Source organism: Microcaecilia unicolor, chromosome 5 (assembly GCF_901765095.1).
Source record: "Microcaecilia unicolor chromosome 5, aMicUni1.1, whole genome shotgun sequence".
NCBI classification, from domain to species: Eukaryota; Metazoa; Chordata; class Amphibia; order Gymnophiona; family Siphonopidae; genus Microcaecilia; species Microcaecilia unicolor.
The window spans coordinates 123424579-123442326 of NC_044035.1; the positions used below are offsets into that span (position 1 = coordinate 123424579).

At 45.1% G+C, this 17748-nt stretch overlaps 1 protein-coding gene across 2 annotated transcripts in view; it reads left to right on the forward strand.

Moving 5' to 3' along the window:
- ANXA11 (annexin A11) overlaps positions 1-17748 on the forward strand; it is a 133963-nt gene that overhangs the window by 51126 nt on the left and 65089 nt on the right. For both annotated transcript variants that reach the window (XM_030203245.1, XM_030203246.1), the window contains exon 2: positions 17314-17374. In XM_030203245.1, coding sequence (XP_030059105.1) covers positions 17323-17374 — 52 coding nt within the window. In that variant the 5' untranslated portion in view covers positions 17314-17322. The remainder of the gene's footprint in view (positions 1-17313; positions 17375-17748) is intronic.

Below are 17748 nucleotides of genomic sequence, written 5' to 3' on the forward strand. Positions count from 1 at the left end.
GGTATATAAATCTGTAATAACCTGTGTAAACAAAGATTTTTCAGACATGAAATATGGTTTTAGAGGTCACGCCTGCAAAAGACACACGCACACCAAATACAGAATAAGTAACAACAAATTGGAACTAGAAGTATGCAGGCACAAACTGAATTCTTCCCAGACAATATTCAGCCGGCAGCGGTTGTTTTTTTTTTTTTTTTTAAACGCTGACTGCTGTGAGCAGAATTGGGCTTGGATATTTATCGCTCAGTCACCTGTATAGGCTCAATTTGCGGTCTAGCAAATATCTAGAAATAAATTAATCAGGGCTTTTTTTGAGGGGGTACTTGGGGGTACTGAGTACCGACACCTTTTCCATTGTCTGCTACAATTGACTCATGGACCCCAAGTTTTCATGAAAGAGCTCAGGCTCTACACACCAATTCTGCCTTGTCATAGATTCTGTGACAGGTTGCAGGGGGTCTGGCTATTGTGGGGTGGGTCCCTCAGTGATTACCTCACCCCTGAATGGTGGCCTATCATTTGAGTACCGGCACCTTTGTTTTGCTAGAAACAATGCACTGAAATTAATTAAATAATGCTAGGCCATGGCCAGGCACTGACATTAAACATCTGGGGTCATGTGGCATGTTCTGGCTGATGAATCTTACGTGGGTCCAGGTTAGGGTTACCTTATTTGCTTCCCCCAAAAAGAGGACACATTCCCTGCCCCATCACACCCCCACACCCCCCAAAGGGTGTCCTATCCTTCCCTCCCTTTCCCTTACCTTACTGTAGTGCCCTGGTGGTCTAGTGACCTCTTTGGGGCAGGAAAGAGCCCTCTCTTTCTTGCCTGGAGCGGCTGCAGACTCTCTTGCTGCCTCCCATACTAGCACTGACTCAAAATGGCTGCCTAGAGTGACCTTGCAAGACTTCTGCTGAAGTCTCACGAGGCCGCCGCTTGAACTCTCGGTGGCCATTTTGAATCGGCGCCAGGACCGGAGGCAGCAAGAGATAGTCTGCAGCCGCTCCGGGCAGGAAAGAGGGGGCTCTTTCCTGCCCAAAGAGGTCACTTAGACTACCAGGGCAGTACAGTAAAGGGAGGGGAGGATAGGACACTCTAGGCCCGCCCACCAGCCTGCCCGTTTGTCTGCAAATCTAGAAAACGGGCAGGACGGTGTTTTGCTACTGTTTTGTTTGACCTCGTTTTGGTCCTCTTTGAGCTATTCCATATGGAGGATTGAACGTATTAAGTTCATCCAGAAGATTCTGAATTGTTTTTCTTACTTCCACTGTCACCCAGTCCCAGGGGGGTTTGTTCTGCTGAGGCATTACCAATCTCAATTCAAAACTGCATCCCATAACTGTTGCTTTCTGTCTTTCTGGTTCTAGGTGTATTCTGGGCCAGTTATGTTCCCACATATAGTCTGTTAGAATCTATCAGTATTTTATGCACCAAATGAGTGTCTGGTGTGCGTTTAGTTTTGTTTAGTTAGTAAAATAAGGAATACTTGAAAATAAAGACAGAAATAGATTTCAGATAGAAAGATATTTATTCTTACCAAAGTTTCAATTCAGTACAGACATCGGACAGATTCTGGGTTCAATAGCACAGCGTTCCGCCGTCTGAGAAGTGCTGAAGACGACTTCTCAAATTAAGCCAAAATCTCTCTTCTTTTATACCCTTACCTCTCCATAGAAGTCTATGGTGAGGTACAATTTTTTTCAATTATTTCTCAATTTCTGCGGTTATACTTTCGCGTCCTGCCATCTGTGCATTTGTACCCAGCTCCTTCCGTTCCATCTATTTCAACAGGTTGCCACATTTTCCGGTTATGTCAACATGTTTTTGGAACAAACTGTTTTTGCGGTTACTAACATATTTTTCTGTTGAGATACCAGTTTCACATAATGCTTTTGCAACACCTCTCATCACATCTTCTGATCTCTGTATCATTTTATACATTAATATACAAAAATAAACCCCATTTTGAGAGCCACATTTTTTTTCCCATTTTATCCATCATTCTTTCATTACAGGTGCTATATTTTATTTGAATATTGTACCTGTTTGTGTTAAGACTCATTGTTCAGACCTGCTTTCTGCAGATTCTCAAATATTAATTCATTTGTTACTTATTTGGCCTAGTCAGTACTTTTTCAGATGTTTTTGGCTCTGTGGCTTTGTCCATCACAATTCCAGTGGTAGATCTAAAACCAGGCCATATATTAACATTCCCCTCTTCACCCTATCCCATAGGGTGACACCAGGGTTAATGTACCATGGTACCATCCATTCCAGAAGGTATCCTACAAGGCCATCAAATTTTCTGTGTCTCAATGCAAACCGGTACAGTCTGAATTATTTGGTTTCAGATTACCATCCTGGCACCACTTCAATTATTTCTATCCTTCCTACTTATCTATATCTATGGTTATACAAAAACTTGTAGTTACTATACTTCTACCCTTTAATATGCAGATTCTATCTTATTCTTACCTATTTTATCATTAATTCTTTGGTTATATACTGATTATATCTTATCTTATAAAGCTTTATATGGTTATATTGTATCCCTGTGTGTGCTATTACCTGATTATACAGATGCAGACATCTCTCTAGTGTCTCTAGCAGTTGCATAGCGATTGGTCCTTCTCAGAGGGAGATAGTCCAATGTGTCATCTCCTGTGGTGTTGGGAAGGAGATTTTCGTACAGGGCATATTGTCCTGCTGTTGTCTTTTTCGTGATTGCGGTTTCAATTAAGCGTTCTACTAAGCCTCTAGCACAAGGGATTATGCAACACCCTACTAGCACAAAAATTGCTACCACTATGATTATAGTTGTGGCTGCTGAAATGATAAATGTCTTCCATTTACCAAAAGCTTTATCCATCCAACCAGTCCAGGATGTATCAACGCCAGAGTTTTCTGCCAATTCTTGTGACAGTGAGGTTAAGCCTTCCAAAGCTCTGGTGATTGATCCATCTGGAGCTGTATTGTTGGGGATAAAGGTGCAACACTGTGTACCTATCTTTTGGCACACCCCGCCATCCGCTGCTAGAAGTTGGTCAAGAACTAATCTATTTTCCAACGTCATCCTGCTGGTGGCGTCTAATTGTGTTGCAATTCCTTTAACAGCGTCCCTAGTGTAGTTCACAAATCTCTGCTGGTTGTAATATATATAATTGATCCAGTCTACGTTCTTATTTATAGTGGACCACCAAAAGAAAACTGATTCAAATCCTGCAGCTATTTGGTTTCTGGCTTTGAACTCATCAGGGACCCCTCTTGGAACACCAATAGCATCTATATAGACCCGATCATCAAAAGATCCAGGCATTGCATTTCTCTTCACTCGTGAGGAAGAGCTGCTGTGAGGAGGGAGTAAGGATGCTATTATGATTGGAATTACCAATTTTACTAAGGCACATCTGCCTGTCCAACTTCTGTGAAGTGTATGGTGGATAGTATGGGCTCCACAGTACCACCATATGTCTGCTCTAGCTTGTGAAAAGTCTGTGAGATTAAGATTTCGCAGACTCCCTTTTCCTAAGGTTGTGTTACAATTAGTCAAATTTCCTAAAAACCGTGTATTTTTCACCCCATATCGTTCTATACATGTATGATATTTGGTAGCAGGATCTGGAATCCTGAATGCAGGTGGAACCCTCATCCGAGGGGGCAAGTAGGGGTGATGCTTGTCAAGACGCTGACAAGACTGATTGACTTCTTCTTTTACCTGCAATAATTCTAACATACACCAAAAACCATCTGGATCATTGTGGAGATCTAAAGGGAAAGGAACTACCGTTGGTTCTGCTCTTGCATGGGAACAAAAATAACAATTAGAGACATTCAAGCTCTTTGTAGTATAATGTGCCCATTCGAGCCATAGGTTTGTTTCTCCAAATCCTGTTTCTAATGCTATTAAATCTTTGGAATTATTAATTGGCACGATCTGGTAAGGAATCTTTACTTCTGGGATCTTTGTTGGCACCAAAGGATTAGTTTCTGGTTGAGCTGGGGGTGGAATAATCTTGAACGTTCCAACCGGATCTCTACCTGTGGCATCAATTCCTATGGAATAAGTTCTGTATTTAGTGGCTGTTACTCCTCTGAAAGTAACAGCCACTTGATTACATTTGGTCATTGCACAAAAGTTAGTCACTCGCAATTTCATGATAGATATGCTCTTCTTTAGATCTGGAATCTCACTACCTGAGTAGGGGACCCACGAACCTGTATACCACCATACTTGTGCCCAACTTCCGCAATTGGAGAAGGGACACAGGTATACCTCAAAAGCTGACAAGTATTGCTGTACAGGATGTGCCCCACACATTGTGTAAGCACAGACATCAAGGGTTATTGTGGTTGTGTCCGTGGTGGTGGGTAATGCTATTTCGTAAGTGGTAATGAATTGTTGTAGAAAACTTTCTAGATGCTGTGTTCCTTGTATCATGGGCATGGTGAGCACACACACCAGGAGGAAGACTAAGGACTTCATGTTGGTAGTTTTCATGGTTAAATGTAAGATCTGGATTGTACCAAAGGTAATTGGCGGTTAATGAAAATGAGTAACACAATAAATCCTAGGGTCTTAACCAGAACTGTAATTGCTATAATTAATATTCCTAGGTATACCAAAGCTTGATATATCATTAGGAAGAATTTGGGTTGGGTTGGTAAATTCTAATAACTGGGTAGGGTGGGTAAATTCTAATAGCTCCTCTTTCAGGAGGGTCGGGGATATCGAAAAGACTGTATACTTCCAAAGGTCCCAATCCAACCTCTCTAATGAACAGGAAGGGTATCCAATCAGTGCCCAGTACGGCGTATGTGATAATCCAAAAATCTACAACGTCACCAGTTTCTGGTCTTATTAGGAGGTCGTCGGTTTGTTCTATTTGTAAACCTAAGGTTCCTCCAAACAGGATCACAGTGTCTGTAACCGTTCGGCTAGGACCTAGTGTCCAATTCTCAAACAAAGGTTCACACAATGTCAGATATCGGGTGAAGGGGTCCCAATTGGGATCGTCTTCTGGAGCTGGGTCCCAATGAGGATGTATTAACTCTCTTAGATCAAGAAGGTACTCTGGGGGTTCAGGGATTAAGTGTACACCTAAACTAAAAGGCGATGGTGGGGGAGAATCAGGTGGAGAGGGCGGGTTATCTGGTAAATTCTGGGACATATATTGATGGTTACTTAAGGATGATGAGCTATCTGGGAGGTCGAGTGGCTGGGACGGTGATGTTTGGAGTGGCTAAAGTAGTATCCGTGGGAGGAGGAGCGTCACTAGGAGGAACCAGAGAATAAGGAGGAGGGGTGGGTCGTAATTCAAGCAAGGTAATATTATCCTCAAAAGTAGTTGTAAGATTGGGGACAATATGGACCGAGCTACTGATATTATTGGGAACAGTTGTAGAATGCAAAACAGGAGAATCAGTGAGGATAGGAGTAGTCGCAGAGGTTGCAATAGGCTCTGGAGGATTGCCAGTTGAAAAGTCTGTCGTGGCAGATGTGTCTGCCCAGGGGGTGGGATGACTGGTGGCAATGGGAGTTATCTTTGAGGTCGTCTGGGGGGATCTGTGTCCAAACAGGCGTGTAAATGCGGTGTATTGTTGGGGCTCTGTGTAGGCTGCTGTAGCAAGTGGTGGAGCAGGAGTAGATGTAAGTACCGAAGTAGTTACAAGTACTGCTGGAGTAGTTGCAAGTACAGAAGTAGTTGCAAGTACCGTGACGTTTCCGGCTGGCAAGGTAACGTTGCCAGTGGGAAAGGCAGTAAGTGTGATCCAAAGATCAAGGAGGTTACTGTCAGCAGTATAGGTAAACAGGGTAGTGAAAAACAAAACCAAACCTATACAAAGTAGGATGATGCACACGAGTCCAACAGCAAACAATCGAGCAGATGGAAAGCAGAAGAAGAGGGTGTATTGATGTAACACCGTCACTGCTGCTGAGACAACGCTCGGACGGGTGCTGGTTCCGTCCGTGTCGTCAGGAATGGTGTCGCCTTCCAAATAAGTGTCGTCGAAGTCGTTCGACCAATGGGAATTGGTTTCAGATACCTGCTCAGAGTGACACTTATCAACAGGGTAAAGTCCAATGTCCAGTGGGTCTGGTGGATCAGGTTCCTTGATATTGTCGAGGGCAGCAAGGTTCTCAGCAGTTGGTTCCCTGCGGAGACTTTTACCAGCGGGGGAGGGTGGTGGTATCAACACTTTCACAGGAGTGGTTGGGAAAGGTGGTATTGGAATAGGAACTTTATGTAGAGAAATAGTCTGTAAGGGAATGAGTTCTTCTGGAGTGAACAGCGGCGGAAATTGCTGTGGCATTTATCTGGCTTGATTCGGGAAATACAAATGTAGAATGTCGAGCAGCTCACAGATGTTGCTGTGCAAACTCTGTACTGTTGAACACGCAACGGACTCTTGTTCTGGCAGATTCAACTGTCCTGCTAAGTTGCGGACTTGGCTGAGATCTTCTGTAAGATTACGGATTCGGATTAGACGGATGCGAAGATCAACGTATGTAAGTGGGAGAGCAGGAACAGTGGGAGGTAGAGGTGAGGATGGCAACTCAAACGCAGGTTCAAATACAGGTGGTTGTTCTGCTGGTGACTCTGGAGAATCAGCGAAGGTTTGGATGACTATGTCAGCCAGATCAAGGAGGTGTGATTCGGGTGATGGATGGTCTAAGTTGATTAAGTGGTTAAGTCTTTGGTCGAGTTGATCAAGATGATTCAAAAGTGTTGGGTGCGGGGTCGGTGGTCTTGGGCTCAGTGGCGGTGGAGATGGGGTTTGTGGTGGGACAGGTCTCTCCAGTGGCTGCTGTGCTGGAAACATCAATGGAAACATCCAGGAGGCCTGATTGGGTATTCGGATAGGCGCGGATATCTTTCAGATGGACCCAGGATGTGTGGTCCTCAAGCTTGGCAGCTGTGGCTGACAGAGCTTCTATCTTGAAGGGCCCAACGTAGATGGGGTCTCGCCAGGTCTTGTGCGTGTAATAACGCCGGTGCACTAGATCGCCCACTTTATAAGGGGGGGATCTATTGGCATCACAATCCCCTCTTCTGTCCGAAATGGCCTGTGGAATTGAGGACAGAGAACTTACAATAGTCTGCAAGATATCCCAATATACTGAGTATTGATCGGGTACTTGAGTGTCTGGATTGCCAGGTAGGAGTCGCTTCTGGCGACCTGTACATAATTGGAACGGCGTCAGTTTAAGGGAAGAGGATGGAGTGGCACGGAGAGATAACAGTGCCAAAGGGAGGGCATCAAGCCAATTCTTTATCCCATTTGCCATAAGCTGACGCATTTTTGTTTTGAGCAACCCATTGTATCTTTCAACCAAACCATTACTGGTGGGTTTGTAAACACAGACAGTTCTATGTGTAATGCCAAGTGCTGGAAGGAGGTTCTGCAAGAGTTCATTCACAAAGTGTGTACCATTATCTGTGGTAATTTTGCCAGGAATACCAAATCGAGGAATAATTTCATTACACAGTGAGTGTGCCATGGTTTGTGCGGTTTCTCTAGTGCAAGGGAAAGCTTCCACCCACTTAGAGAAACTGTCCACGCAGACAAGCAGATACCGTTTACCACGAACAGGTGTCTGCATATCTGTGAAATCAATATACCAATGTTGGCCAGGTCCCTGGACAACAGGCAAATGACCGGAAGGGATGACAGGTCCTCGTTTAGGTGTATACAGAAAACATTTGTAGCAATTATGAACTACAGTGTGACACATGGGCATCATTTGGGGAGCCCATAACTTGGAAGACAATTGATCATACAGTGTATTAGCATTTAAATGTAAAGGATAATGGAGGGCATGCAAAAGAAGGGATAAAACATGCTGTGAAACACATAATTGACCATTAGGATGGGTCCAAATACCATTTGGATTAAGAAAACATCCAGCTTGCTTCCATAAACTGAGTTCTGCTTGTGAAAGTGAGGAAGTGAGGGTAGTAGAGAAGTCTGAGGTTAGGGATTCAGAGGGAGGGGACGTAACAGGGGGCTCTGATTCAGGAGATAGTAAGGAGGTTATGACAGGAGGTACAGGGAAATTAGGTGGGGTGTTTGGAGAGGAGGATTCAGAGTGTGTGGAGTCCGAAGGAGTAGAAGGAGGTGTGTCAAGGGGAGGCACTTCGGTTGCAATTACAGGAAGCGCCACATCAGTAGGGGACACGGAAGGAAGGCTGGAAAAGGAAGTGACCTCACGGGCTAGTTCATCAGCAGCATGGTTACCATTAATGGCGAAAGAAAAAACTGTCTCCTGATGAGCTTTAATCCAAGAGATACTGGTGCGGAGGCCTTTTTGATGGCGCTTCTCCAACGCATCAAAAAGTGCAGTCCACAAAGGTAAGTGACTGAGAGGTTGTCCCGTAGAGGAAATCATACCCCTCTGGTTCCATTTGCGAACATGGGAATGCAAGGAAGCAAAAACATAGTCTGAGTCGGTGACAATGCTCAAATCAGAGTGTAGTGCTTTATACAGTAGGACGTATAAAACCGCTGCAAGTTCTGCGGTTTGGGCTGTAAATGCATCTGGTAACCTGAATTGTATAGGATCCAGTATGTGTTCTTCCGGTGTATAATGGAGGGCGGCAAAACCAGCAACTCCGTTTTGATGAGAACCATCTGTAAACCAAACCTCGCCACTCTGCAAGATTTCTGAATGCAGATGGAGGGATTCGGGAACAGACAATTGGGTAGTGCACTCATGGGGAAAGATAGCATTCTGTGCTGTCTCTGTTACAGTGAGTAATGGATCTAGGCGTTGAAGGTCAGTTAAAGTTAATGGGTGAATAGAGTGCACTACACTGAACAAAAGTACTTGATACTTTTGTAATCGGCAGACAGTCATGTGACTAATCTGTTTGTCCAACAGATATTTTACATCATGGGACGTGTGAAGAATCACCAGAAGGTGAGGAATGTAGCTGTATAATTTTGTGACAGCTGTGCTGGCGGCAACAAGGCCTTTCTCACAAGTGGCAAAGGCTCTTTCAACAGGTGAAAAAGTACCTGAAAGGTAACCACAAGCAAGATCATCATGTTCTTGAGTGATTAGGCAAGACCAAGTAGTCTCAGTATGCACGACCCAAAGGTGCACATCCTGAGAAACATCAATAGTTGCCAATGGGGAGGAAAGCATAACATCTTTTACAAGAGCCATAAGATCTGATGTTTCCTGAGCTGTGAAGTTAATGGGTTCTCGTTTAATTTTCTGTTTACCCTGTAGTTTCATATAAAATGGCTGTGTTCGAGCTGAATAATTGGGTATCCAAAGGCGACAAAAATTCAACATGCCAAGGACACCTCTGAGATCAGAAACGGTAGTCGGCATTCGCAAGGAGGATACATGTTGGAGAGTATCGGGACCTAGGCCCTTCTGACGGGGGCCTATGTGGTGTCCAAGGAAGGTAACATGTGTCTGAGCTACTTTTAATTTCTTTCTGTTAACTTTATAGCCTTTCGTAGCAAGAAAGCCAAGAAAGTCACAGGTGACCTGAACGCATGTGTCAAAGTCAGGGCAGGTAATGAGCATGTCGTCTACATATTGTACAATAGAGGTTTGTGGTGGGAGATCGTATCTGTACTGTTTAAATTCCTGTATGTGTCCTGCCAAAGTTTGAGAAAAGACTGTTGGACTGTCTGTAAATCCCTGGGGGAGACGGGTCCACTGATATGTTGTGTTATTGAATTGGAAAGCCGTCAGCGGGCGGCTTACAGGGTCAAGGGTGATGGAAAAGAAGGCGTTGGATAGGTCAATGGTGGAATGATATGTCTGCAAAGTAATGCTATTGAGGAGTGTAGTTGGGTTTTCCACATTTGGAAATACCGCGTAAGTAAGGTCATTTAACGCGCGTAAGTCCTGTACTATACGGAAGGCGCCAGGTTCCTTCTTTGGAACTGGGAATAAAGGGGTATTGTATGGCGAATTACACTTCTCAACGATACCCTGCTGCAACAAAGAATCAATTTGTTCCTGAGCTCCAGCAATAACTTCAGGTTTTAACGGATACTGGGCAATTTTAGGGCCTTTGCAACCCGGTAGCAGCTGAATACGATGGGGAGGGCCTTTAACCTCACCATAGGGTTTCTCAGGTGTGGCCCAAAGAAAACTTGGTAGGTCATTCAGAGCGACCTCTATTTGTTTCTCAACCATAGAGGTGACAGCCATCATGAGTGAAGTGGTTTCATTAGGGGAAGGATCAAAATGGATTTCAAAGTGAAACAATGTCAACAGGTCTCTCCCAAGTAAATTGACAGGGCACAACGGAGCATACAAAAAGGGAGCAGATAGTTGTTGATCCGCATAGGTAATTGGCAAGGGCTCAAGCAGGGGTGTGTCTGTAGGGACACCATCAAATCCTGTGGTGGTAATATTGTTAGGGGAAACTTTAAGAAGTTTCTGCAATTTGTGCGGGACATGGGCTAGCACAGAGCGAGAGGCGCCTGTGTCTATTAAAAAGGGAACGGGGACATCACAGATTAACAAGGTGATCATGGGATCATCCAATCCTGCAGCAGTGTGGACCACGCCTAGTCACTGTGGGCGGCGTTGGTCGGGGTTCCATAAAGGGAATGACTGGCGTTCTGGGGGATTTTGGCGGTTTTGACGGCGGATTTGATTCATAAGTGCATTTTGTGGTGGTAGCGAGCATTCCCGTGCATAATGACCGAATTGCTGACAGCGATAGCACTGAACATCTGCATAACGATCAGGACTAGGCCGGGAACGATAGTCTCTGGACCGTCTGGTATCATCAAGAGGGCCCCTTGGGGGACCTCGCTGAGGTTGAGAGCGACGACCTCTTTCTTCTGGGTAATCAGTTCTACGGTCTGGGCGGTAGGGCCGTGGGCCCTGATTTCGGGTGTTATTGTCATAGCGTTGGTCAGCATACATAACAATAACAGGGGGAGAGGTCTCCGGGGTATTGGGATCTGTGTCAGAGCTCTTGGAGGCTCTTTTTTCTTTGAGATCTTCAGTCTGCAGCACTTCTAAGTTAGTGTGTACTGTCTTACGATGTTGGACTTCATCTTGCTTGCTTTTTATAAGCTTTCTACAATGATGAAGGATGTGTTCACGAATCTTTGGCCATTTTTCTAGTTGGAGACCAACTGTGTCCTCTAGTTTGTTTTTGATCTGTGAAGGTAGGGTTCCCTTAAGTAAATGATAGAACACCGGAAGAGCATTATCGGAGTCAAATTTCTCCTCCGTCTCTTCTTTAAAGAGATCTTGGAGTCTGAGTAAGTAAGCCTCAATAGGCTCTGAATCCATTTCCCATCTTTGGGAAGTGATAACTGAGAAATCTTTAAGGGCCGGATACATGGTCCGGATTTCCTGAAATACTTTGGTCTGAATCTCTGTTAAAGGATTGCCATCATACTGGGTATCGGTTACAAATTTGGCATAGCCTGATTGAGTAAATATATCGGTGACGCTAGCGTGTGGAGTTCTGCCCAACAATGCTTTCATATCACCTACTGACAGGGTAGTACCCAGCGTTATGTCCTGTAATTTCTTTAACCATCGGTTACCTCCCGATGCAATATCCGGGAGTTGTAGTATGAGGCTATTTAGTTCAACAGCTGAAAGTGGAGTGTACTCCGTATGAGGAACACCACCTGACATTTTATTTAACAAGGGAAAAAGTTTTACTTTTTCAAAGGGTTTAATCAATGAAGGTGTAAGGAGATCGATTGATGCGGTTGGGGGAAATTGATTCTCGTACTTTTTCCAAACCTGGAGACCTTGGATTAGGTAGAGGGTTGTTTTCTGATCCCAATGGGGGTCAGGGTGGTCATAAATAAGATCTCTCACAAGTGAGAGTTTGTCAGACCGCAAGGATCCTTCCCGTGGGAAGAGAGCGGACTGGGGCCGTAGCGCCTCAGACCATCCTGCAAGATTATCAATCCATGGTTGAACATAATACCATGAATTTTCATGTAATGCCACATATTGGGCGGGTGTGCTAGGCGGACCAGATAAGATAGGTTCTGTATCAATGTTCAGACCTGTAGGGTGACGGGGACTGTCAATGACTGCAAGGCAGCGGCTAGATCCCTCATTAGTAAGATAACTTTGAGGGTGACGCTGTCTGGTATGATGAGAAATTACATCATGTTGTTGGGGTCCTTCGGATTTTAATGCATCAGGTGCAATAGTATCCGGGATTGTTGAAATGGACTTACGTAAGGAACGAAGTCCTTCTGAAACGAATGCGAGGTCATCTCCCATACTGGCCAATGTGATGCCATGTTGTGGCATACAACATGCCCCGGAAGGAATGTGAGTGTCAGGGGGACGGGTCTTGGGTAGTTCAAGGTGAGATGAATCTCCTTCCACTGAGGAGGAGAAACTTAGCACCGGGGGAGGTTCATTTCGAATATCCTGTAGGTCTGATTTAGTTGGGAGTTGTTGTTTTAAAACTTCCCACGCTTCTTCCAATGGGGAGGGTCTAACCTTTGGTCGCGCACCCAATTGATCCCATCTAGGGGGAGTAGAACACTCAGGTTCTAGAGTCGGCATAGAAGGGTTCACTGGAACAGGGGGCGCTTTAATGAAACCCCGATCATAGAGTTCCTGACAAATAGCCCGTGTCTGTGCAGCAGGACTACATGGAATGAAGCCCATCTGTCGTAACTGAGACAGGATAGGGTAATGCAGGGATGCGGGAGGTAAGGAACCAGTTTGGACAGAGGAGTCCAAATGTGGCGGTGGAGGTGATGTCTGAGTTGAATGTCCCATGTATGGGTAGGTAGCCGTTTGAGTAGTCATGTGTGAGGTCAATCCTGATCCTGGCACAGGACAGGTGGAGGTCTGGGCAGCCGCATCAATCTGACTAGTAGCCGGGTGGTGAATGGTGACCGGAACCGAGGGATCCTGGACACAAGGGTAATGTTCAATAATGGGGGGGGGGTATGTCAATCTCATAACCTCCAATAGTAGTACGATAGACATGAGGTGGTTGTGGGGTGAGCGTCTGGGTACCTGCTTGCATCGTTGGCGCAGTCGTGACAGTGGGCGACTGAGCAACAGTCTGAGCCACTGGTATTGTTGCAGGGGCTACGGGCGGCTGAGTTGGTGCCGTCCCCTGGGACATAGGGATAGGATTCTTTTGAGATGAAGCGGGAGATATGTCAACAACACCGGCGATGTGCACGGTGGTGGGTGGGTCAAATATCATAGGAGCGGGAGATACCGCAGGCTGCGGGGGTGTCACTGTCTGAGATCCCTCAGAATTCTGTAGCTGAGAATTTGTGACAGGTGTATCACAATAACCTGGGGGTATTGGGGTATATCCCACTGCACATGGTAACAACTTGGTAGTACCTGCAGCGGTAGCAGCATCATAAGGTGGTGGGGCAGTAGGTATTACTGCCTCCTGGTAGGGAGCTTGGTCGCAATCGGACTTACCCAGAGCTCTATCGTGCTGGTTTCGTGCAATAAGTATGAATTTGTTAATGGCAGCTAAATGTTTATCCCTAGATTTTCCTGTTTTGTTGGACTCATTGTAGCAGACCAAGGCTTGGAGCTTGCCCTGATCAAATGAGCCCTTTGATGGCCATTCCAGTCCTTGATCCTTAGCAGACCAACCGGTATGCCAGGTTTGACATAAGCGGGTAAGTTCTTTTCTATCAGCGGGAAAGAAATTAAGGACTCTTTCCAGGGGACTAGGGGATGAGGAGGGGGACATAGTGGGCTCTGAAATAGGGGAAAGACAATCCACATAGGAACTCATAGAAGAGCGTATTCAATATAACGCAATATGTATAAGTGAGATGGTTCAAGTCAAATTTCTAAGATGTATAACAGGGGCAGCTAAAGTATACAAACAATAACGTGCAAGGGAAAATTATCTAAACAAAAACATGCATCATGCATATACAAAACACTGTTATACTCACGCGTCTTCAAGAGCGTCCCGGTGGCGGAACCTAGAACAAAAATTACTAATTGGCGGTAAGCTCCATGCTTTTGCCGCTGGTTATATGAACGGAGAAATGGAAGTAACAGGAGAAGAGCAGTGTTTAAGAAAATAGTGCTATAGTGTCAGCTTTCATATTTTTATACTACTCTACCCCTAATTAATGAAAACTACTCCCCAGAGTGCGCTTCTAAAAGCCTAAAGAAACCGGGTTTCCCGGCCTGCCAAGAACTATCCCGTATACATGGCCATGAGCTCCAGCCCATGATAGAGCCCCCAAAAAGGGACATTGCAAACACTCCCGAAAAGGACTCAAAAAACCAGCGAATACGGTGTCATGAATCGAAGAGTAGCGGTCCCATGGGTTTCCGCTGACTATTGAACTTCTCGTATACGATTGAACTTCTCGTGTACGACTAATCACCCCAAAGGACCTGTAGCTTGAGAACTTCCCGTGTACAACAATCCACTCAAAAATTTGTGGTTAGGGAACATCTCGTATACGACTAACCATTCTAGAACGTTAAAAAGTTAGGAAAACTTCCCGTATAAGACTAACCCTCCAAAAATATTGAATGCCCGAGTCAACCTGTATACAATCTCAACCAATGACGTAGGCGTCCCTTTATTGTCACGGCGATCATGTATACAAGTAACCGTGATGTGGGCAATAATGCCGAATCCGCAGGCCACTCTGAAAATTGAATGGAATTCTGCTTTAAATCTGATATTTATGATACCGTCATCCATTGAAGGTTTTGTGGCCCTCAAATGGGTGTGAGTCCCAGACATCAGACATCGGTATCTAGCCCAATAGTTATAGCGTGACACTGGTATATAAGGGGAGAAAAAAACACAAAAAAAAAAAATTTTAAAAGTAGAATAAAAGGTATAGCCCATCCCAGGGACGAGCCCCTGAAACAAACTGCAAAAATAGTAGAAATAAAATAAATCTAGTTAAAAGAAAATTGAAAGAAAAATTTAACACTAAACACATGTAAGCTCTAGGGGGATGGTACCATAAAAGAGGAACTGAAAAGCATTAAAATAAGACAGCCGTGAAGAGGGCCGCAAAACCAGGACAACACAATACAAAATAAAATCACTGGCCGTGTCCTAAAAAAGAGGACATGTCTGTGTAAAACCGGACGTTTGGGAACCCAAGTCCAGGTTGATATTGAGCCAGGACTCACATAAGACACTTATGTGGGCCCTGGCTGAATATTGGTTGGAATCCGCCTAAAGGAAGTAGGTGCCCTCATACTCTCTTAATCCTCCCTCCCTCCACTGTTCCCTCTAAGCTGGTCAGTAGTCCTCTAACTACACTGCTGCCAGTATGGGGTGGTGCTTTAATATTGTATTTTCAATTGCCAGAAACAGGCATGTTCCCTGGAGTCCTGCAGAGCTCCTTACTATTGAAAATGTGATGGTGAAACTGCACCATCCACTGGCAGGACTGTAGGAGGAGGATTTTCAGCGTAGAGAGAACAGTGCCCAGCCCCCCCCCCCGAAGGCAATAGAGCCCTGACATGCCCCTCCCTTGTAAACCCTCTCCCATCTCCCTGCCCTAGCTTGGATATCCCAGGTGGTCGAGGATTCCTACGGGCAGGAGTACCGCAAGGCTACTGCTGGAGGTTGTGGTGGCCATTTTGAGGTTGGGGCTGTGACCAGGCAGGGGGGCTGGAGCTGTGACAGATCAAGGATCTGATCAAGAGCTTCACCTTCGGGGAGGGGAGGGGCTTGGGAAGGGGCATCTGAGACCCCTTCATGCCGTTACCCAGAAGTTAATCAGGCCCTGGCCAATAGTCAGACTGGTTACCAGTGGCAAAATTTAGGACATCTTTTTTTGCGGTGTTAACAAAAGATTTTCAAACACAAAATATGACAGAGTCAATGCTAGCATTATCAAGTATTTATGGAACCCCCCCCCCCCCCCGTACTAGCTGGACAGTAGAGGAGTAGTTAGTGCTGATAGTTGGTTAAGTGCTGCTGGATATCAGTGGTTTGGCAGGTATAAGTGATTTTAACCAGACTTGGAGGCTCTCCTGACTGGTTAAATTGTTTTGAATATTGAGCCCTTCTTCTCCTCCTTCTCCTTTTTTTTTTTTCCTGTCCACATCAGCCAGGGCAGGATTAAGGCAAACTAGGCATGTGCTTAAGGCCAAGAGAAGCCCTATCAGATGTGCTAGCTCAGTGGCTCAGAGGGCATATTTTTACCTTTTAAGTCAGTGGCTGGCAGAAGGAAGAGTGGAGGTGGGGCAAAACCATCACTGCCTACAAAGGTCGACTTATTTTGCCCACCCCCCTGTGCGTTTTTTTTCCAGTCAGTTGGAGTAGGTGAGAAATGATCTTTACCTGCTGCTTTCTATTTGGCAGTCAGAACCTCATGGGGGCTCTGCTTGTGAGAATTATCAAATGTTTTATATTATGATGGGTGACCTAATGCACTTTTTTGCCTGGTAACCCACCAAAAGGTGAATCCTGCCCTGACTCCAACATCCCCCTCCCCTCCCTTCCCGATTTCTGCAGACAGGAATGGAGAGGCTAGACAGGGGAACAGTCAACAGACTGACCATTCTTTGTTCTGCAGTGTCTGTTCTACACTCACCCCTCCCCTCCTGTTCCCTGCACACTCAAGGCTGGAGCAGGAGGCAGAAGGTTGTTCTCTACTACCTGAGGTTTGGCACAAGTCAATAGCAACTTGCTATTGACTTGTGCCAAACCTCAGGTAGTAGAGAACAATCTTCTGCTTCTTGCTCCAGCCTTGAGTGTGCAGGGAACAGGAGGGGAGGGGTGATTAGCAACATGAATATCATTAGTTCAGCAGCAATGAAGTGGGAGTGGCAGTGCTGGGACTAATTGGAAGGGGGAGGAGGAAAAGAAAGCCTTTTGGGTGTCACCTTCCAGGAGGCTCATCAGCAGAGCTGTTTTGATCAGTGCATAACATGGGACCTGCTGTGTGAGCACACATGATTCCCTCCCCTTCTGAGTTTCCTGTTTGTAAATTGTATCAGCCCACCCCCTTTTTCTTTTTTTTTTTTTCTGTGAATTGGCTGTTTGTGATTTATCTTAGTATGTTTTTGTCTTGTTTCCCATTGTCCCCATAATATTTTTTTATTTATCTGTGTTAACTGCTTAGATTTTCATTATATTTGTGGTATGTCAAATAAATTGGTCTTGAACTTAAATGACAGTTAGTAGGAAAAGGACTACAAGCTTTGTATCTGGAAATATAGAAACAGATTAGGGCATAAATAAGAGCACCATACTGTAATAATATGATTGTGATGTGAGAAAATATATTCCTTCCTAATCTCTATTTTGAAAGTCCAGTTTATGTAATGAATTATAGGTTTCATGGTTTCCCCTTTTACATTATAGATCTGAACAATGAGTTACCCCGGCTACCCTCCAGCGGGTGGATATCCTTCCCAGGCCCCAGGTAAGTAGTTTCAGCATGCTTGGTGGATTTGGTGAAAGAAGTTTTGCAAGTCAAGCAATTCCTCATGTTTCTCTTGAACAGGTTGACCATGGTAGACATTGGCCAGTCTGGTTGGGTGATTTGACCTTTTCCTGGAATGTACCATATATACTTAAGTATAAACCAAGAAAGCAGTCCACCCCCCCTCCTCAGAAAAAGGGGAAAAACTGTTCCGTGTAACGTCCTTTTACCTGGGCTCTCCTGGATTCGGGGTCCGACCCGGTTGGAGCATCCCGAAGGCAGGCTCTGTCAGTCACTTACTCTCTTGGCACTTGGTGCCTCCACCTGGGGAAAGAAGCGTTAGTGGATGGGATTACCCTCTTCTCCCCCAGGAA